General features: G+C 52.1%; 1 protein-coding gene across 1 annotated transcript; it reads right to left on the reverse strand.

The window, feature by feature from the left end:
* Positions 1-16,798: 16,798 nt before the first annotated feature.
* On the reverse strand, positions 16,799-21,448 carry LOC112608547 (beta-lactoglobulin-1-like). The gene is made up of 6 exons (XM_025360474.1): positions 21,353-21,448; positions 20,401-20,540; positions 19,666-19,763; positions 18,302-18,406; positions 17,311-17,415; positions 16,799-16,920 (listed from the first exon to the last, which is right to left on the reverse strand). Exons 1-6 carry the CDS (start codon positions 21,446-21,448, stop codon positions 16,799-16,801), a joined length of 666 nt encoding a protein of 221 aa, XP_025216259.1.
* Positions 21,449-21,672: the final 224 nt, after the last annotated feature.

Here is a 21,672-nt window from a genome sequence, read left to right on the forward strand (position 1 = left end):
GCTGCCCCTCACTGCCGCCTCCCTGTGTAGCAGGAGGCCTGTGCCTCAGCATCTCTGCCTGCAGAGTGCTGTGGGGTGCACAGGGTACTGTGGGGTGGCAGGGGTCCAGGACGGGCCTCAGGGGCCATTGGCTGCCCCCCTGCACCCTCCTCCTAGAACCTCCGGAGCACCTCCTGCTCAGGATGGAAGTCTGACCGCCGGGGCCCCGGCTGTCACACCGCAGGGCTCAGGCCAGGCCCAGCCCCACACTGAGGGGCCACAGCCTCAACGTCCCTGATCATGGCCATTTGGGGACGTGGGGCTGCGGGGCTGCGGGGACATGGGGCTGCAGGGTGGATAAATGGCTTCGCCCGGGGGCTTCTATGCACTGCTTCAGAGGCAGGGTGGCCCGAAGAGAACAGGCCCAGGCTCCTCACCCACCAGCTCCCTCCCCTCCTTGCACCACCTGCCAGAATCAAAACATGTGGCCAGCCAGGGCCTCCTAGACGCGGAGCCAGGGCCTTCTAGACGCTGCCAGCCTTGGGTGACATCAGCTTCTGCTGATAAGGTCAGGTGGGTTCTTGGGGCTGGGCTGCCCTCATGGGACTGGGATGGGCCTGGGAGAGATCTAGACCAGGGCACACCTGAGGGCCCTGAAATCTCAGCCCCCCGACATGTCGCTTGATGGGGGTTCTGCCTGTTTCTCTGGGAAAAGGCCACAACTTTCCCTAAACTCCCAGGGAGCCCGTGGTCACCATGAGCTTCAGAACCGTTGGGGATGAGGCCGTACCTTTGCCCCTGAGGCCTTGGATCCTGTCTCCCAGCCTCCACCCACAAGCGGCTTCCAGTTGCTTTGGGGACATAGAATGGATGTCACTGCCTGGGTGAGCTGGGTCTCTGGGGCCATGGCAGCCAGACAGGTGGGGCAGTGGCTGTCGGGGGAGCTGAGCAGAGACCTTGCTGTGCCCCCACAATGGCTGCCTGGGGGGCTCTGGCAGCGCTCCTGCTACTCTGACCTGTGTGCACACATGTGCGCGTGTGAGCATGCGTGCCCGAGCCTGTGTGTGTGCATGAGTGTGGGTAAGCACACACATGTGATGCATGTCCACAGACACATTTCTGTTTGTGTGACCGTGAGCACGTGTTTGCTTCTGTGCACAAGAGGACACTCGAGATTCCCTGGATGTTGTGGGAATGTTCACACTCTCCTCGGGAAGCCACACGCTTGTTCCCAGAAGCGACCTTGATAACAGTCAGCAAAGTGCGCAGGGAACTGGCCGAGAGCTGAGGGTGGGGCTGGGCCGACAGAACCAGGCCTTGGACGGTCTGTGGCACCACAGAGGACTGAGTGTGAAATCAGACTTTACCCATCAGATCCCAGACACCGAAGCAAGGCGGCTTTCAGAGTAGAGAAAAAGCAGGAAGGAGGAGAGCGACTGTGTTCATCTGAAGGATAAATGGGAGGAACGGCCCAGAAACCCGGTAATGCAGGCGGATGGCAGAGTGGCAGGTGGCAGCTCTGCAGACATCAGCTCACCTGGCACACACCGCGTGCACCTCCAGGGTGTGCTGGCTACTGTGCTGGGCATGGGGAGAGATGGCCACCCGCGCGGTCCACAGAGGCTTGTGGAACTTACAGCGCGGCCAGGGCCCCACACAGAGCTACACAGGTGGGGGTGGGGCTGTGACGGGCGTCTGCCTTTCCAAGTGAGTGGGGTGAGGTGACGGGAGTAGTCAGGAACCGTGTTCCAGAGGTGGGAACAGCATGTGTGAGGGGCCCAGTGGAGCCAGCGACAGCCCAGCCCCCACCTGGAACAAGCCCCGCTGGGGTGGGTCCCCGAGGCGCAGGGCTGTGGGGGCTCAGTGAAGGGTGAAGGTGGGTGGTGCTCCATGAAGTCGCCGAGGTGGCCGGGCCAGGCCCCGTGAGCTCCTGGCCCTGGGCAGAAGGCAGCTTCACCTGCGTGGTGGAAGCAGTTGGTGGATACAGCTGGGTTTGCATTTTACAGGCCCCTGTCGGCGTGGTGAGGGGCCTTCTGCAGGCCAGGGTCCTGGTGGAGGAGGAGAAAACCCAGGTGTGTCCTCCAGGACCTGTGCCTGCCTGTGGGGTGGGGGCCGCAGCCAGTCCCTGAAGCCTCACTGCTCTGCTGTGGCCTATCCCACCCCATCTGCACACCTTCCCGGCCAGTTGGGAGCCGTTCTACGGGGACCCTGTGAGGCTGCCACCTCCATCTTCAGAACGGTGACTCCCTTGTGGCCTGGAGAGAACACATGTTCACTGAAAACAACTAGCAGGCCAGGCGTGGTGGCTCACGCCTGTAATCCCAGCACTTCGGGAGTCTGAGGCAGGCGGATCACTTGAGGTCAGGAGTTCAAGACCAGCCTGGCCAACATGGCGAAACCCCGTCTCTACTAAAAATACAAAAATTAGCCAGGTGTGGTGATGTGTGCTTGTAATCCCAGCTACACCTGTAATCCCGGCTACTCAGGAGGCTGAGGCAGGAGAATCGCTTGAACCTGGGAGGCAGAAGCTGTAGTGAGCTGAGATCGTACCACTGCACTCCAGCCTGGGTGACAGAGTGAGACTCCATCTCCCCAGGAAAAAAAAAAAAAAAAAAAAAAGGCAGTGGCATCAGATTCTGTCTTTTAAAAATTTTTACATAGCGATGGGGTCTCCCTGTTTTGCCCAGGCTGGTCTTTGACTCCCTGGCTCAAGCAATCCTCCTGCTTCAGCTTCCCAAATAGCCAGGATGTCAGGTGTGAGCCCCCGTGCCCAGCCTATGCCATCAGGTCCTACTTCTTCCACCCAGGGAATCCCACAGGGACAGCGGGAGGGCAGAGGGGAAACAGGCTCTGAGCAGAGGGAGCCGGGTCCACTCATCAAGGAGGGACAGACCCAACAGTTCCTGATCACCTTCCCCTGCCACACGGATGTCCCCAGCCGACAGTGCCACTGGCGACCTTGCCTGAGACACAAGAGCTGATCAGGAGCCATGGTGGGCCACTGGCCCGCATCCCAGGTGTGAAGGGTAGGAGCCAGCATGGCCCAGGCAGTGTTGGAGACACCCATGGCCCCCTGGGGACCCCACTCTCACTCACCAGAGCCGGGCTGGTGGGGCAGAGATGGAGGTCACCTGGGAGACAGTCAGGGCCCAAGCCTGGCTGCACCTGCGGAGGGCCCGAGAAGCGTCCGGTGTCAGGTGCCCCCAGATTCTGCACATTCTCCCTCTAGGCGCTTCCACCCAAATGTGCTGCGTGGAAACTGCCTCCATCCAGGCAACGGGCCTTGGCAATGCTCCAGGAGCCTGCTCTTCCATAGCAAACAGGCCTGGAACCCCGGGCCGGAACTCCTTTCTGAAAACAAGTGGGAAAAAATACACAAACTGAAAAGAATTCTGCCGAAACAGCAAGCACAGCACTGGGACGCACCAGCCACCCCCAAAAGGCACAGGAAGGGAGCTGGGACCCCACTGTGCAGGTCACCCGTGGAAGGAACCAGAAGGGAGGCGGGACCTGGGGCTGACAGGATTCTCCTTCAACACCTCCTGCCTTGCAGGCGTGCTCAGCAGTTCTCTCCCTCCCCTCTCCCTCCCTGCTTCCCTCCTTCCTCATCAGCAAGTCAGCAACACTCTGGAGGCTGAGACCCACCTGGCCGCTGTGTGCTCTGGGCCTGCTGGGGGCTGAGCCTGAGGTGCCCTCCTATGTCCACCATCCCTCTTGTCCCGAACGCCCCCTTGGCTTGCTGGTTGTCATGGTCATGACGCCCACCTGTGTCTGAGGGTGGAGCTGCCTTTCTTCAATGCACCGTCATGGACATGGGGAGGCCAGTGCCGTGGCAGCGTTTCCAAATTAGCTTGACCCACAGGGCACCCCCAGGAACCCCTACCAAACACCCCCACCTCATGAGGAGAGTGTCCCCCACGCACGGCCAGGGGAGAGTATCCCCCACGCACGGCCAGGGGCGTGCTTTGGGATCCCAGAGGTGTCCCCACGGAGGCACCCCAGGCCCTTGCGCGGTCTGAGCATGCTGCAGTGGGTGGGAGGCAGCCGTGTGAGTCTCAGCTTCTCGGCCTCCGAGTCGGGCTCCCCGTGCACAGCTCACATGGTGATGGTCACCGTGCCTTGGTGGGCGGCTCGGTGGACCCAGTGAACATCCGTCTCATGGTGACAGCAAAGCCTACCTTTGAAGAATCCGGTTTAGTTAACTGCGACTCAGGCTGCAGAGCGAGCGATGGGTGGCCTAGGCACGGCAGGTGTCTCAGAAAGAGGGTTAGGGCCACTGAAAGACTCCTGGTAAAAGCACACGTGGTCCACTCGGTGGGGCTTCCGAGTCTTGCCCGACCGTTACTGTCCCCCGGGTTGTCACACACGCGGACGAAAGCGGGATGGGCTGAATTTCTTGGGTCACATTTTCCACCAATATTTCTGTAAAATTTGGCCCGATTTTTCCCAGGGCCCTTCCACGCAATCAGAGGACTCAGGCTCCACCCAGTGGCCATCGTGGGGACATCAGCGGCCGGGACCGCGCATCCTCCGGTGAGGCCAATTTTGTATGAGTTAAATCCTTCCAGATTCAAGGTGACAAACTCCTCAGGGGCTGCCTGTGGGCTCGGCATCCTTTCTGTACACACTCCAGCCCCAGGACCTCCAGCTGCCTGCAATGTTGGACTTGCTTCTAATTGGTCACTGCGTTCCCCACTCTTCTGTAGGAATCAGTGCCAGAGTTAGAACACCCCTGAAGGCTGAGGCGGGAGGATCACCCGAGGTCAGGAGTTCGAGACCAGCCTGGTCAACAAGGTGAAACCCCGTCTCTACTAAAAATATGAAAACTAGCTGGGCGTGGTGGCACACACCTGTAGTCCCAACTACTCGGGAGGCTGAGACAAGAGAGTTGCTCGAACCTGGAAGGCAGAGGTTGCACTGAACCGAGATCCTGCCACTGCACTCCAGCCTGGGAGTGCAGGTCTTAAAAAACTCGGTCTTAAAAAAAAAAGAAAGAAAGAAAGAAAGGAAAGAACGAACGAACCTCCCTGGACTTGTGCAGCGGAATTAAGTTGTGGAAACCCTGAAGGCAGGTCCACCATCAGTGGAGGGGGTAGCTCTGAACCCATCAGCAGGTGTGTGAGATTTGGGGTGCCATGCGGCCCCCGAGCCTGGGAAAGAGGCAGCTGCAGGGGGAGGGGGTCCAGAGGCTGCGGAATCTATGGCTCATCATCTACGTGGTTGTTGAGGGATGGGGGTCAACAGGGAAAAATCCATGTTGAAGTCTAGTGGAGCCGGGGCCACGTCAGGCTGGAGTGGGGTGGCTGTCCCAGGTCACGGGGGTCCCCATCGGGGGAGGGGGAGCACAGTGGTTACGGGAGCAGCTGCAACAGTTACATGAGATGGGACAATCAGCATTTCCAGGGTGCTGTGGTGGCTGCCAGAGCAGGGCTGGGAGATGATTTGGGGGAACAAGGCTCTTCCCTTATGAGGGACCCATGGAGTCAGCAGCAGGGTGGGTGGGGACTCTGTTGGAAGCGGCCGTGTCCACTGCTGTCCTGAACACATCCCGACAGACCAGCACGACCTGGGGAAGGTACCCATGCCTGCCACCCATGCTGCCCCTGGAGGGTAATGACACAATACAGGACTCAAAGGCCACCCCATAGATTACAAAGCAGCATCCTTCCTGTTCGCCCTCTGGTGGGCGGGTGTTGCATTGCAGTTTTAATTTACGTTTTTCCAGATGAATAACCATGTTAAACATTTATATATATATATATATATAATATATATATTTATTTATTTATTTTTAGGACAGAGTCTCGCTCTTGTCACCCAGGCTGGAGTGCAATGGCACGATCTCAGCTCACTGCAACCTCCACCTCCTGAGTTCAAGCTATTCTCCTGCCTTAGCTTACTGAGTAGCTGGAATTACAGGTGCCCGCCACCACACCCAGCTATTTTTTTTTTTTTAAGTAGAGACAGGTTTCACCATGTTGGCCACACTGGTCTCGAACTTCTGAGCTCAGTTGATACACTTACCTCGGCCTCCCAAAGTGTTGGGATTACAGGCGTGAGCCACGACGCTGGGCCAGCATTTTAATATTCTTTTGTGTGCATATGTGTGTATAGGGATGGGGTCTTGCTCTGTTGCCCAGGCTGGTCTCAAATTCCTGGACTCAAGCAATCCTCCAGCTTCGGCCTCCCAAAGCACTGGGATTACAAGCATGAGCCACCTGCCCAGCCCATTTTTTTCTTTTTGCCATTCGGGCGAAGCTTCTGTTTGAGGGGCTTGTTGGTTTTCAGTGGGGTTGCCTTTCCTTTCCGTTCTGGATGGAAATCCTCCCTGTGACAAATCCTCTCAGTGAACAACTGCTCTGTGGGTTGCCTTTTTGCCCTCCTAATTGGGTCTTAATTGCCACATAATCCAGTTTACCTAACTTTGTCTTTCATGGTGGGCTCTTTTGGAGCCCTGTTTAAGAAATCTTTGCAGACTCCCAGGCCACAGTGATGTTCTGTGTTTTCCTCTGAAGCCTTATTGGCCTGGTGCCTCTGGAATTGATTTTTGCATATGGTGTGAAGGAGGGTTCAAAACACATCTTCCAAGGCTAGACACGGTGGCTCACGCCTGTAATCCCAGCACTCTGGGAGGTGGAGGCGGGTGGATCGTTTGAGGTCAGGAGTTCGAGACCAGCCTGGTCAACATGGTGAAACCCCGTCTCCACTAAAAATACAAAAAAATTAGCTGGGTGTGGTGGCACACACTTGTAATCCAAGCTACTCAGGAGGCTGAGGCAGGAGAATTGCTTGAACCCAGGAGATGGAGGTTGCAGTGAGCCGAGACTGTTACCAGTGCACACTCCAGTCTGGGCAACAGAACGTGACTCTGTCTCAAAAAAACAAAAACTACAAAAAACCACATCTTCCCCATGCTTCCCCAAGTGATGCCACACCATTAACAGAGAAGATCTTAGCCCCCACTGGCCTGCTCCACCAGCTCTGCCTTCGTCATTGATCTGGGGCTGTGTGGAGTCTGTCTCTGAGCCTCTTTTCTGTTCTGTTGATCAAGTTGCCAATCCTTGTGTGATGTCACATTGTCTGCGTTACTGTAGCTTTATAATATGCTTTCATATTTATTTATTTATTTTATTTTATTTTATTTTGAGAGGGAGTCTTGCTCTGTCACCCAGACTGGAGTGCAGTGGTACAATCTCGGCTCACTGCAGCCTCCACCTCCTGGGTTCAAGCAATTGTCCTGCCTCAGCCTCCCAAGTAGCTGGGGCTACAGGCGTGTGCCACCACGCCCAGCTAATTTTTGTATTTTTAGTGGAGACGGGGTTTCACCATGTTGGCCAGGCTGGTTTCAAACTCCCGACCTCAGGCGATCTGCCTGCCTCAGCCTCCCAAAGTGCTGGGATTACAGATGTGAGCCACTGCGCCTGGCCCATTTTTATTTCTTTTGAATGTTGTTCTTATTATTCTTGCTCCCTTGCAATTACAAATGAATTTTTTTTTTTTTTTTTTTTTTTTTTTGAGACAGAGTCTCGCTCTGCCGCCCAGGCTGGAGTGCAGTGGTGTGATCTTGGCTCACTGCAAGCTCTGCCTCCCGGGTTTACGCCATTCTCCTGCCTCAGCCTCCCGAATAGCTGGGACTACAGGCGCTGCCACCTCGCCTGGCTAGTTTTTTTGTATTTTTTTTTTTAGTAGAGACGGGGTTTCACCGTGTTAGCCAGGATGGTCTCGATCTCCTGACCTCGTGATCCGCCCGTCTCGGCCTCCCAAAGTGCTGGGATTACAGGCTTGAGCCACCGCGCCCGGCCTACAAATGAATTTTTTAAATGAGCTCGTCAGTTTCTACACACCAAAAACCCATTGTGTTCGATGCAGTCAGGATTTCATTGGGTTTACAGATTAATTTGGAGAGAATTGATGTCTTGGCAATATTGAGTCTTCCAACCCATGGATATGGTATATTTCTCTATTTAGATCTTCTTTAATTTCTCCCAATAGTGTTGCCTATTTTTTCAGTTCAGAAGTCTTGCATCTCTTTCTTTACCCTTTAAAAAGTCAGATTTAGTGAGGATGCTAGTACAAGTCTCCCTTTTTAGTGTACAGTTCCACGAGTTTTGACAAACGCACACCTAGTCATGGAACCACACTACAATCATGATACCGAACAGCTTTATCCCCTGCCAAATTTCCCTCGTGCCCCTGTGCAGTCAACCCTGCTAAACCACCCCCTGAACACCGCTGAAGTGACCTTTTTGGTATGAATTTCATTCACTCTGCATGATGCTTTTGAGAATATCCTTGCTGTTGCCTGCAGCTGCAGTTTTTTCCTGGCGACTCTTTGTCCATTCGCTAGTTCATGGACATTTGGGTTGCTTCCAGTTGGGGGCAATTATCAGTTAAGCTGCCTGCTATGAGAGTTCACGTACAAGTATTTGAGTGAACATATATCTTCATTTGATTTGGCAAAATACTTAGGAGCGGGGCTGCTGAGTCGGGTGGCAAGTATGTGAATTGGAAATGAAAAAAACTGCTGATCTATTTCCAAAGCAGTGGTATGATGTAGTTTAGATGTTTGTCCTCTCCAGACCTCATGCTGACGTGCAGTCCCCAGTATTGGAAGTGGGGCCCCGTAGGAGGTGTTTGGGTCATGGCTGGGTGCTCTCCTCACAGTAATGAGTGAATTCTCACTCTGAGCTGATGTGAGATGAGACGTTTTCTCTCAGTCTGAAGCTTATCTTTTCACTCTCTTAACAGCGTTGTTTGCAGAGCAAAACTTTTCGATTTTGATGAAGACTGATATATCAATTTTTAATTTTATGGGTCATACTCATGGTGTCAAGTAAGAACTCTTTGCCAAACCCTAGATTATGAAGATTGTTTCCTATTTTTTAAAAAGTTTTAGAGTTTCATGTTTCATATTTTAGTCTGAGATCTATATTTTGCACTAATATTTTTATAAGGTGTGAGACTTAGATTGAAGTTCTTTTTCTTTATTCGTTCTTTCTTCTTTACGAACTTCCTTTCCCTTCCTCTTCCTTCCCTTTTCTTTTTTGCTTAAGGATGTATGATGGCACGATTTATTCCTTAATTGTACTGCTTTTTTACCTTTGTCAAAAATTGGCTGGGCATATTTGTGTCAGTCTATTTCTGGGTTACCTACTCTGTTCCTTTGACCTATGTGTCTTGTGCCTCTACTGTGATGTCTATTTGCAGATGACATGGCTGTTCACATAGAAAATCTCAAGGAATCTACAGAAAACAAACAAACGACAAAACCCTAAAACAAATAAATGAGTTCACCAAGGTGGCAGGATACAAGATAAAGTCACAAAAATCAATTGCCTTTTTCTACAAAGTAGCAATGCACAGATGGACACGGCTAATACCATACAGTCTTGTGACTACATAATAATATTTGAAATAACGTTCGATAGGCTGATTACTTCCATTTTATTCTTCCTTTACGAAAATATTTTAGCTATTCTAGTTCCTTCGCTTTTTCCCCATACATCTTAGAATAATCTTACCTGTGTCTACCAAAAAGATTGCTGGAATTTCGATGACAATTGCATTAAGCTTATTTATCAATCTGGGGAGAATTTACATCTTTACTGTGTTAAGTCTTCTAGTTCATTAACAAAATAAGTCCCTCCGTTTATTTAGAGCTTTCTTGATTTCTTTCATCAGCATTATTTTCAGCATACAGATCGTGTACATTTCATACAGTTTACACCTAAGCATTCCACCTTTTTTCTGAGTGATTGTAACTGGCATTGTATTTTACATTTCAGTGTTGATCTGTGCATTGCTAGTATGTAGAAAAAGGCAACAGATTTTTGTGTCTTTATCTTGTATCCTGCCACCTTGGTAAACTCATTTATTTTAGGACTTTGTTTGTTTGTTTGTTTTTTGTAGACTCCTTGAGGTTTTCTATGTGAACAGCCATGCCACATGCAAATAGACATCATTCTATTTTATCCTTTCAACTCTATAGGTTGTTAGAAACGATCTCAGGTCCTGTCACATGAGCATTAGGGGTGGTAAGATGAAGGAGGTACAGACACAAATAAATGGAGAAACAGACAAAAATCAGTTGACTGAGAATAATTTTTATTTTTCAAAAACAGGATTCAAAAAGGAAAACCCTAAAAGCTTTTTCTTTTCTTTTTTTTTTCAGATGGACTCTGGCTCTGTCACCAGGCCGGAGTGCAGAGGCATGATCTCGGCTCACTGCAATCTCTGCCTCCTGGGTTCAAGCAATTCCCCTGACTCAGCCTCCTGAGCAGCTGGGAGTACAGGTGTGCACCACCACGCCCAACTAATTTTTTGTATTTTAGTAGATACGGAGGTTCACCATGTTGGCCAGGATGGTCTCGATCTCCTGACCTTGTGATCTGCCCACGTTGGCCTCCCAAAATGCTGGGATTACAAGCATGAGCCACCGCACCCGGCTAGCATAAAGACTTTTTAAAAAATATAATTATAACTTGCAATCAGCTTTTAATTAATCTGACTTCTTTTTTTTTTTTTTTTTTTTTGAGACGGAGTCTCGCGCTGTGTCACCCAGGCTGGAGTGCAGTGGCGCGATCTCGGCTCACTGCAAGCTCCGCCTCCCAGGTTCAGGCCATTCTCCTGCCTCAGCCTCCGAGTAGCTGGGACTACAGGCGCCCGCCACCACGCCCGGCTAGTTTTTTGTATTTTTAGTAGAGACGGGGTTTCACCATGTTAGCCAGGATGGTCTCGATCTCCTGACCTCGTGATCCGCCCGCCTCGGCCTCCCAAAGTGCTGGGATTACAGGCTTGAGCCACCGCGCCCGGCCTAATCTGACTTCTAACCTTGGAATTCTTTAAAAGAAAAAAAAATCCATTCAAATATCTTATTAACAGATTTTAGCCAGGACAAACAGCTTATATTTCTGGCTTTTGAACTTCTTTACCAAAGGTAACTTTCCAAGTGAAACCAACAAGCCTTAACCAAGGTTATGACTTAACCAACAATACATGAAACATCTCGAAACAGGTGCAAGGCAGTCGTCATAAGATCCAGAATCACCCAAAGGACAGCTTGTATTAGTCTGTTTTCATGCTAATAAAGACACACCTGAGACTGGGTAATTTACAAAAGAAAGAGGTTTAATTGGACTCACAGTTCCATGTGGCTGGGTAGGCCTCACAATCATGGTGGAAGGCAAGGAGGAGCAAGTCACATCTTACGCGAATGGCAGCAGGCAAAGAGAGAAGCCTGTGCCGAGAAACTCCCGTATTTAAAATCATCAGATCTTGTGAGGCCCATTCACGATCATGAGAACAGCAAGGGAAAGATCTGCCCCCATGATTCAGTCATTTCCCACCAGGTCCCTCCCACAACACGTGGGAATTATGGGATCTACAAGATGAGATTTGGGTGGGGACACAGCCAAACCATATCACAGCTCCAAGAAAGGAAAGTTTCACTCGCCATAAATGGGGCACAACCCACATTTCTATCTGGCTATATTTACTAGGGTCTTAGCTTCCTAGCTGATGGTCTACACACAAAGACCCCAAATCCCAGTATGCCTGCATGAGCAGAAGACAGGAAATCAAAAGCTGTCGATGGAATGGAAAAGCATTAATAACTGGGAAAAGTCACACAAATATCAAACCAAAAGAGTTCCCTGCCCAGGAATCAAACCCAAGCCATGGCAGTGAAATTACAGAATTTTAACTATTAGACTGCAAAGAACGATGGCTTTTGTTATTCCCTCAGGCCATCTGAAGTAAGGAGTTTGAGCCTCCGAAGATTTTAGCTTTGTTTTAGGTCAGATTTTTCTCTTTCATTTATTCAAGAGAGTTTTTAAGGCTAGCCATGACACTATCATGTTTCCTTTTTAAAAAAGAAATCCAATCACCCCATCATTTTTAAACATGGAAGCCTCTGGGGTCTCTTATGGTGGCTGATCAGCATCTGTTCTCTTAGAACTAAGGCTCTCTATGCTTTCCCCTTGGAACTAAGGTTCTTGCCTAGCACTCGGGTTCTCCATAATGACGCTCACCTTAGGAAGGGTCCGTTGGAGTGTTCTTAGTGTGAGAGTCCTCATAAAATCTTATGGACCAGCTGAGTCTGACTGGACTGGGAAGGTCCCCTCCTAAACCCGGGCCAACAAAGGCATTCCCTCCAGAGTCTAGATGGAGGGAACCAGGGCAGGGACTGGGGAGGAAACAGGAAGACATAAAGGGAAGGGGTGGAGAGAAATAAAAGTCTCTGAAGTCTTCAATCTAAAAGCAGGAGATCTCAGATCCAGTGGACCTTACCTGGCTTCTTCCCTGTGTGGTCAGCTGGGGAGACAGCTGAGCCGAAGACCTTGGTGCATTGACTTCCAATCATGCTGGGAGAACCTGGGGCTCTCTGCAGATCCCATCCTCATCACCAATCATGTCAACTGAAGAATGATGAGGTTCATACATTTGGAAAGGAGAGTTTTACTTCTCATAAGGGGTTTCAGCCTGCAGCATGGCCATTCTGACAGACCGAGAAGTGTAGCCTTGGGCCAGAAGCCAGAAACAGAGATTTCCACAGAGAGGAAAAAGGAGCAGGAGCAGGAATTTATGCTCAGTAGAATGGCTGAATATGCATATTTAATAAGCTATAGGAAGAGTTATGAAAGGAGAAACATGCACATGGGCAATGGAGCTTCATGCTGTCGCACATAGACCAGCTAGAACCACTCTGTGGTCAGTGGTCTCTTATCAGGAGGGAATGCTGGACAATTGTGTTGAAACCAAAAAAAGGGAGAAGCAGTGTCAGGTGCTTGATTGATATCAGCAGTGGAGTCTTTTGAAAGGACTGGTTTCTATTTAGCCCTTAGGGAAAAAAGTCTAATGGCAGTAAGTGTGTGTGCAGGGGGTGGGGGTAATAAGGAGGAGTGTGTGATCCTCCGCATCCTGTCATGGCTTAGAACTCAATTTTCAAGGTTACTTTGGGGTCTGCTTGGCCAAGAGGGAGTTCGTTCAGCCAGTTGAGGAGCTTAGGGTTTCATTTTTATTTCCCAAATGCCATTATAAAAAGAAGAGAGATGAGACCTTTCTCTCTACCACATGAGGATACAGCAAGAAGGTGGCCATTTGCAAACCAGGAAGAGAGCCCTCACCAGGGGTGAAATCTGCCAGCACTGTGCTCCTTTTCTTATCATTCCCAGAACTGTAAGAAATAAAGTGTTGCTTAAGCAACCCAGTGTGTCATATTTTGTTACAGCAGCTGGAACTGACTAAGACAGAGGGAACACATTCAGTTGTTTACAGTTGAGTATAGTATTCATTGTAAGTTTTTTGTAGATGTTCATTATCAAGTTAAGGAAGCTCCTCTCTATTCTTGCTTTTCTGAGTTTTTGAAAAAACTTATGAGCAGATATTGAATTTTGTGAAATGCTTTTTCTGTACTGATTGATATGATCATATAGTTTTTCTTTGATAGCCTGATAATATGGTGGGTTACATGGATTAATTTTCAAATGTTGAACCAATTTCTCCTCCCTGGTGTAAACCCTTCTTATTCGTGGTGTACAATTATTGTTATATATTGCTGAAATCTATTTGCTAATATTTTGTTAAGGATTATCACATCTATAATCATGAGGAACACTAGGTGGTAGTCACCCTACCCCATCTTTTTATTACTGGGTTTGTATGGTTTTGGTATCAGGGTAATAATAATAGCTTCATAAAATGAAATGGGAAGTGTTACTGCCTCTTCTATCTTATGCAACAGATTGTGTGGCATTAGTGCTAATTCTTTAAGCATTTGGTGTAAATACCCTGTGACACTATCTGGGCCCTGAGATATCTTTTTATGGTAGTTTTAAAATTAAAAACTCAATTTCCTTAATAGTTGTAAGGGCTATTAAAATTATGTAGTTCACCGGGAGGCAGAGCTTGCAGTAAGCTGAGATCGTGCCACCGCACTCCAGCCTGGGCGACTGAGCAAGACTCCGTCTCAAAAAAAAAAGAAAGAAAAAAAATTATGTAGTTCATATTGAATAAGTTGTGATAGGTTGTATTTTTCAAAGAATTGGTCCATTTCAAATAAATTGTAAAAACTATATGTGTAGAGTTGTTCACAGTATTCTCTTATTATCATTTAGATGTCTATAGGGTCAGTAGTGATGTCTCCTCATTCATTCCTGGTATTAATGATTTGTGTCTTCTCTCTCTTTTTCTTTGTTATACTACATGTTTCCTTTCCAATGTTTATGCTTTTTGTTTCTTTTAATTGTCTTATCGCACTGGAGCTTTCAGTATGTGTTGAATAAGAGCAATGAGAAAGGACAACCTCGCTTTATTCTCAATCTTAGGGGGAAAGCATTCAGTCTAGCTGAATGTTTACATAAAGCACTAGTTGTAGTTTGGTGTTTTTTTTTTTTTTTTTAAATCATCAGTTTAGGGACGTTCCCTTCTATTCTTTGGTAGGAAACCTAGGTAGGATTGGACTTTCAGCCCTCTTCTAGGGAGGTAATAGGTGTCTCTTTCAGGATAGGGCACTGAATGGACAGTTTGAAGCCCCCGATGCCTATGTTTTCCCTATGGCATGGTGGCCAGCAACACCATGGATAGTGGCTATTTGATCACTTGGATTGTTGAGTGACCATGAGGAGTCGACTCTCCTGCTAAGCCACAAAGGAAATTTTGTATAAGTAAGAAAGAACTCTGGTGCTTTCAGTGATTGGTTCATTCATTTCAGGGTTTCAGGGTTACCTATAAGCACTCCTGATGTGCAAGGTCTCCTTCATGAATGGAATATTATATTTTTTGAAACATTTTAAAAAATTAATTAAAGATTCTTATATGGCACTTCTCCCTTAGTCTTAAGTTAGTTAATTTTATTGATACATTTGAGATGGAGTCTCATTCTGTCACCTAGGCTGGAGTGCAGTGACATGATCATGGCTCACTGCAATGTCCACCTCCCAGGTTCAAGCGATTCCCCTGCCTCAGTCCCCCGAGTAGCTGGGATTACAGGTGCCTGCCACCATGCCCAACTAGTTTTTGTAATTTTAGTAGAGAAGGGGTTTCACTGTGTTGGTCAGGCTGGTCTTGAACTCCTGACCTCAGGCGATCCACCTGTCTTGGCCTCCCAAAGTGCTGGGATTACAGGTGTGAGCCATCACACCCAGCTTTTATGGATACATTTTCTAATATTTAAACATCCTTTTTTGGGGGGCTAAATCATGATGTATTAAATACATTTGTTAGATTCAATCTGCTAATAAGGTATTCAGATATTTGTGTCTTGATTCTGAAAGCTGACAGCTTTCCTTTTCCTGCATCTTCCTTATCCAGTTTTGTTATCAGGGCAGCTAAGCAACTCCCCATCTTTTTCTATGCCCTGGAATGAATTGTATGAGCCAGGAACTGTCACATAAAGGTTTTTTATTCTCATCCATAGACAGAAGATCTGTAACTATTCTGGCTTTTTCTACGATGGTTGCTCTTTCTAAGTTTTCCTCTACTTTTTGAGCCAATATTGGCAATTGATGTTTTATCAGAAACATCTATATTTTAAAAATTTAAAGTTATGCATGTTATTATTATTGGCAAATCTATTTCTGTTGCTGCATATTCTTTTTCCTTTTGTGATGTTCAAAATATTTTAAAATGAAACACAAGTTCCTCTCCCACATCTCACCTGTTGTGTTCAGTTCCTCAATCCAGGGTAAATCTCTTTATTTCACATTAGCCCGGAAAAGATCGATGGCATTTATGAGCAGATGAAGGTTGATAGCAAAACTCTTCCTGGTAGCAATTTCCCTTATGCTCCTGAGAGATGCCCTGGAGGTCATGCGGTTTGTGTTTTTTAAATAGTGCAGAATTTGATTTGTAAATAACTCATTTAAGTTTTCATAGGAATATTTATTTGGTGAATGGGTCTGTGATTTTTCGTATTTTGTCCTTTGTGTGACCTGGACCTCCAACATGAATGGCAAGCTCTGGCCATCTCAGCAGCACTCTTACCTAGTTCCTGAAAAATTTAAAGCCCCCTATAGTGTGTTGATCCCCAAATATGATGGCGCCTACAATACAGAAACCATGAACTCAGTTCCCTCAGCCCCCAGCCCCCAGCCCCCGAGTGCCCCAGCCCCTGAGTCCCCCAGCCTCTGAGTCCCCCAGCCCCGGAGTCCCCCAGTCCCTGAGTCCCCCAGCCCCCGAGTCCCCCAGCCCCCGAGTCCCCCAGCTTCCGAGTCCCCCAGCCCCTGAGACCCCCAGCCTCCAAGTCCCCCAGCCTCCGAGTCCCCCAGCCCCTGAGACCCCCAGCCTCCGAGTCCCCCAGCCCCTGAGACCCCCAGCCTCCGAGTCCCCCAACCCCCGAGTTGCCCCTTCCCTGAGTCCCCCAGCCTCTGAGTCTACCAGTCCCCAAGTCCCCCAGCCCCCCAACCTGCTCTCAGCTGCATCCCCACATGCCAGCCAGCACAGAGTCAAGGGACGAGGTTATTTATTGCTCAGAGAGGGACAGCTTAGGACAGGAGACCCCAGGCTGAGGCCCAGGAGGTCCCAGGGTCCCAGGAAATGTGCCTTGGTCATCAGCCTCCTGGTCCCTCCCGGGAAGGCGACATCCTCTCCGTCTGCACAGGGGCCGAGGCTCCGGGACCTGATGTGCGCAAAGGGACTCCGCTGTGACTCTAGAACCCTGCAGGGCAGGGGGCATCCCCTCCCAGGCTAGGGGTGTAGGACCCCTGCTTGTGTGAGGGGAGCCCCACCTCAACCCCAGCCTCAGGCTGGAGGGTCTTGTGATCCCAGGCCTGCCCTCCCCTGAGCACCCCCCTCACTCACCCCCACCCTGAAGGAGAGGGTCTCATCCTGTGCCCAGGGCACAGGAAATGGCATCTGAAGTGGCCAACCCCAGAGATGTGGGCACATGGCCAGCTGGGCTTTTCCAGAGGCCCCAGGATTCCAGCCCATCGCTCAGGGTCAGCCCTGGGGAATGGGCACAGTGGGGTCTGTTCCAGGGACCCAGAGAGGCGACCTCAGGCTATGGGCGAGGCTGGTACATTACCCAGGAGGCAGGACTGAGCAGGAGCTTATCTAGACGCGGCACTGTTCTGTGGGAGGAGAGGGGGCAGTGGGGGTGTCTGTGGGAGGGGACACTTAGCTGGGGACACAGCAGCCCCAGGGCCAGACGTTGGGGGATGACGGGAGGGAGACGGGACCCCACCTCAGGGTGCCTCTGCACCCCCAGGGAAGCCCTGGGGAGAACGTGGGAGGGGCCAACGAGGAGTGACAGGTGCTGCCCTGAGTCCTACAGAGGCTGGGACAGTGGCAGCTTCTCCTCTAGCCAAGGCTGGGCCTGTCCTGGGGGCAGCTCACCTTCTGCCTGGGTCATGTCCAGGAAGATCTGCATGTGTACAGGCAGAGTCTTGAGAAAGCTGATGAATTCCGCCATGACCTTGTCATCCACCTCCAGGGTCCTGGCTGTGGGGGACATTGGCTCAGTCCTGGGCCCTGGGAGCTCCAAGGGCCCTGCCTGGGGAGGGAGGGCAGGGAAGGAAGCCCTGGTGCTCTGAGGTTGGGCAGAGTTTGGTCCGGAGCAGGTTCTCAGACTGGTCTCCAGGGTTTGACCAACGGGCCTGCAGGCTCCCTGTCCCCAAGCCCCGCTCCTTGGCTGGGCCCGCTCCTCACGTACCCACGCTGGGACCCGCAGAACTCAGGATGGTGTCTACAGGGTCACGGGAGGAGACCACAGTGTCCGCCTCCCCCGCCGTGTCGGGCTGCCCTCCCACAGCCCAGGACAGGTGATTTGTAGAGCAGGAGCGTCTCTACAGCCCAAAGCCAATGGTCCATGTAGTGGCCCTGGGAACTCCCAACAGCACTGGGGGTGTGACGTGGAAAATGTCACCTTATATTCATTTTCCAAACATGATTGTTTGAAAGACGTTTTAGTATCTGGCTTCTTATTTGACAAAATAATTGAAAATCTCCATTCAGGAAGGCTGTTGGATTTATAGCCGCCTGTCGACCACACAGAGATGGTCAAAGTCACCTGCTCTTGCAGCTGACCTGCAGGGACACCTCCTTCCCGGCATCCACAGTGGCCTCTGCTGTCCTCGGGGTCTGTGTCTGTCCCTTAAGTCCCTGCGTACAACAGTTCTCTTGTTTCTGATGTAACACTAGGACTCCCCTCCCCCTCCTCCCCCTCCCATGGGGCTCCTGGGCTCCTTGGGAAGGCAATCCCAGGGGCTGGGGGAGGGCCGAGCCAATGGCTCCCTCACGGGCCCGCCTTCCATTCACTCGAGGACCGATCTGAGCATCTCATTCTGTGTCCGTTTCCCACGGGAACCCTGGGGGCCCAGGCGCGCACCCAGGTACTGGCAGGCCAGGTTCTGCCTGGGGGTGCTCTCCAGGCAGAGGAACAAATATTTGCTGCCGTCGGTGTTGAACAGGTAGATCCTGTTCTCATCCAGATCTAGAAAAAGAACAAGACAGGAGCAGAAATGAATTCTGGGCGCTTTGCTGCAGTGGGAAGGGGAGTGCTGGTCGGTCTCCTGTGGTCCAGCTGGACTTCCCATGAGGCATGCGTCCGCCCCGACGCCCAGCGTCTCCCTCCCATTTCTCTCCTACCACACTCCAGGCTGTGCAGAGCTACCCCACAGCGGGCCCCCCTTGGGAACTTCCTTCGGGGCCAGTGTCCCCCTGGACCCCAGCACGGTGTGAGTTTCCCATCAGAGAGCTCCCAGCACGGCTCACAAGTAACGCCAAGGGGCAAACGGGGCTGGGAGAGGCCTGGCTGTTAACTGTGACTCTCCACGGAGACACAGACCGTCCCCTGGCTCGGGATTCCCTCCCTCATCATCACACCCAGACGACCACCTGGGCGAGCCACCCTCAACACTGTGGCCCAGTGAGGCTAAGAAACCGGGTCTCTACTCTGATGGGGGTGAGACCGACACCCAGCCGAGGCAGCGAAGGTGAGTCCTGAGAGTCACCACCACACGCCAGGGCGGCGGGGAAGCGGAGACCCTCGGATCGGGGCCCAGTGAGGTGGGCTCCACCGACTTAGCCCAGTGGCACCACCAGGGCAGAGCTGTGTCACCAGGATGGCTTATATGGAAAATGCCAACGTCTCCACCCAGCTGCAAGCAGGGGATGCTGGAGACCCTGGGTGGGTGCCCTGGCACAGGAGTCCTTTCAAGTGCCTCAGTGGTTGTGGTGTGCTGCTGTGGGGAAGTCACATGGAGGGGAGAATGGGGGTACCGGAAGGCAGGACGTGGCTCCCGGGGGACTCCCTGCTCCAGGCTGGGGAGGGGAGGCCTGGTGAGAAAGAGTCCTCATGGCTCTCTGGCATCTTGAATTAGCGATGAACGAATACAGAATCAAGGAGGTGCAGCCTCCAATCGGGCGGTCACAGGGGCCCTGACTCTCAGCAGACGGCTGGTGGAGTGCAGTTCGCAGCCATGTGGAGGGTGCAGGGAGAATGGGGACAGGCTGCTGGCTAAGGGGGTCACCGCTGCTGCCTGAGCTGAGCCCAAGCGACCCAGTGTCACTGCAGGGAGTGAGACCAGCCCAGAGGGGACCCAGAGGCGGTGCTGCTCCCTGCGGCTGCCGTCACCATCGTGACCCGTGCTTGCCTTAGCACAGCCAGGCCAGAGGCCAGGCCCCACTGTCCCACCCCTTGGGAACCTGGCCAGTGTCCCCAGAGCTGCCTGGGCTGTGGCCGGCACTTACAGTTGATCTTGAACTCAATGGGGTTCTCGGTTTTCTCTGCAATGATCTTCTCCTCAATGCACTGGTTGCTCTCCCTGAAAGGGCTTTGTTTCTGTGACCTGTGTGCACAAACGCTATGGTGGCCAATCTGCAGCCCTGGAGAGGGGGGCAGGGGCCAGACTCCGAGGACTGAGGAGAGAGGGGCTTCCAGGCCACAAGTGCTGGTCACCAGGACAAACACTGCTCTCGGGAAACCCCTAACGTGTAGCCCGGGACCAGGCAGAAGAAGCCAGAGGGAGCCAGTGAGCGCCCTGGGCCCCCGAGGTCAGGGGCCATGACCGTGGACAGCAGTAGTCCCGGGGTTCATGCAGCAATCATGGGGTTCAGGTCCTCATCTCCCCCAGCCGTGACTCTGGGGGCAGACAATCCTCACAGGATCTGCCTGGTCCCAGGAGACCACAGACCACAGCAGCCCAGCCTGGCCCCCACACCGGCCTTCTCCGAAGACTGACCCAGGCTGCGATGTGTGGTCAGTTGTTGGCCCAGAGTCCCTGGGCAGGGGCTCTGAAGGGACAGGCAACCTCCTGAGTTTCATTCCCCACCCCACTTGGCACCGTGGAGGGTCCACAGTGAAGCCCCTGGACCATCAGGAAACGCCTGGGGCCGCCCCTGGCTCTGCCCACCCCTCGTAGTCCTGGACCCCGGCTGCGGGAAAGTGAGCCCCGCCAGCCACAGCCCCGATGACGAAGAACCCACCATCTGCGCAGGACAATCTCCAGGTTGCCCTCGGGGGTGGGCTGCAGCGAGCTGATGTAGATCCTCAGGGGGGCCTCCTTGGTCTCCAGGAGGGAGAAGTCACTGGCCGCCATGGCCATGGAGTGCCAAGTCCCTGCCAACTGAAGGGGCCTCGAGCTGCACGGGGGTCCCCAGGCCACCATGGCTCTCGTTGTGCCCCGTGCAGGTGAGGCTGAGTGCCACCTGTCCCCAGCTCCCTCAGGCCACTGCAGGAGTTGGACTGGACTCATCAGGCTGCTGCGTGGGACTGATGCCAGAGGGGGCCTCACGCCGCCGTGGACCCGACTCTGCTGCCCCAGAAATGTTCCAGCTAAACTCATTTGAGCCCAAAAAAGCACCCGGCTGAGCCCATCTCCTTGAGTCAGGGGAATATTTGGATCCTGGGGAGCCATGTGGTTGGGGCTGGAGGGAGGTTGAGGGACAGGGAGGCCCTGCCTAGGGGCTGAATTGTGTCCCCAAGATTCATATATTGAAGTCCTGACCACAGCACCTCCAAATGTGAGCTAGAATGGTTAAGAAGTGATGAAGTTAAACTGTGGCCATTAGGGTGGCCCTGACCCAGTCTGATAGGGGTCCTTAGAGGAGGAGATTAGGACACGGACACCCAGAGGGACGGCCCTGTGAGGACACAGTGGGAAGACGGCGTCTACACAGCAAGGAGAGGAGCCTGAAGGAGAGCCAGTCCTGCCGACATTGTGATCTCGAACTTCCAGCCTCCAGGACTGGGAGAATCAGCTCTGTTGTTGGGGCTGCAACCTGCGGGAGGCCAGCCCTGGGAAGCTCACAGGGGCCCTAACATCACAGCCTCCTCTGTCGACCCTCAGCCTTCTAGATCCTGGGCTTCCCGGCTTCCCACAGCCCCCACCCGCCCCAGACCTCCCACAGTAAAGCGTCCGCTCCCCCAGCCTCAAACCTTTGGGAGCTCCACGTCCTGCATGGTCTGGGGGCTGTCGATGGCCCAGACGCCACAGATCAGGGCCACGCCCAGGGTGAGCAGGAGGCACGGCATGACTGCGGCTGTGGGTGGCTCTGAGGTCTGGAGCGAGAGGGATGCTGAGGCAGTGTGGGCTCGGGGGGCCTTATGTAGGAAGAGGGCAAAAGCCCCGCCCACAGCCTTGCCATGCGATTCCTCGAACCCATGACTCATCCTCCGCCCGTGGGCAGCTTCCTCCACTGGGACAATGGGAGGCTCTTCCCTGCGTCCACCCGGGAACCTCCTCTGTGTCCAGGCCG

This window comes from Theropithecus gelada, chromosome 15 (genome assembly GCF_003255815.1).
Source record: "Theropithecus gelada isolate Dixy chromosome 15, Tgel_1.0, whole genome shotgun sequence".
NCBI lineage: Eukaryota > Metazoa > Chordata > Mammalia > Primates > Cercopithecidae > Theropithecus > Theropithecus gelada.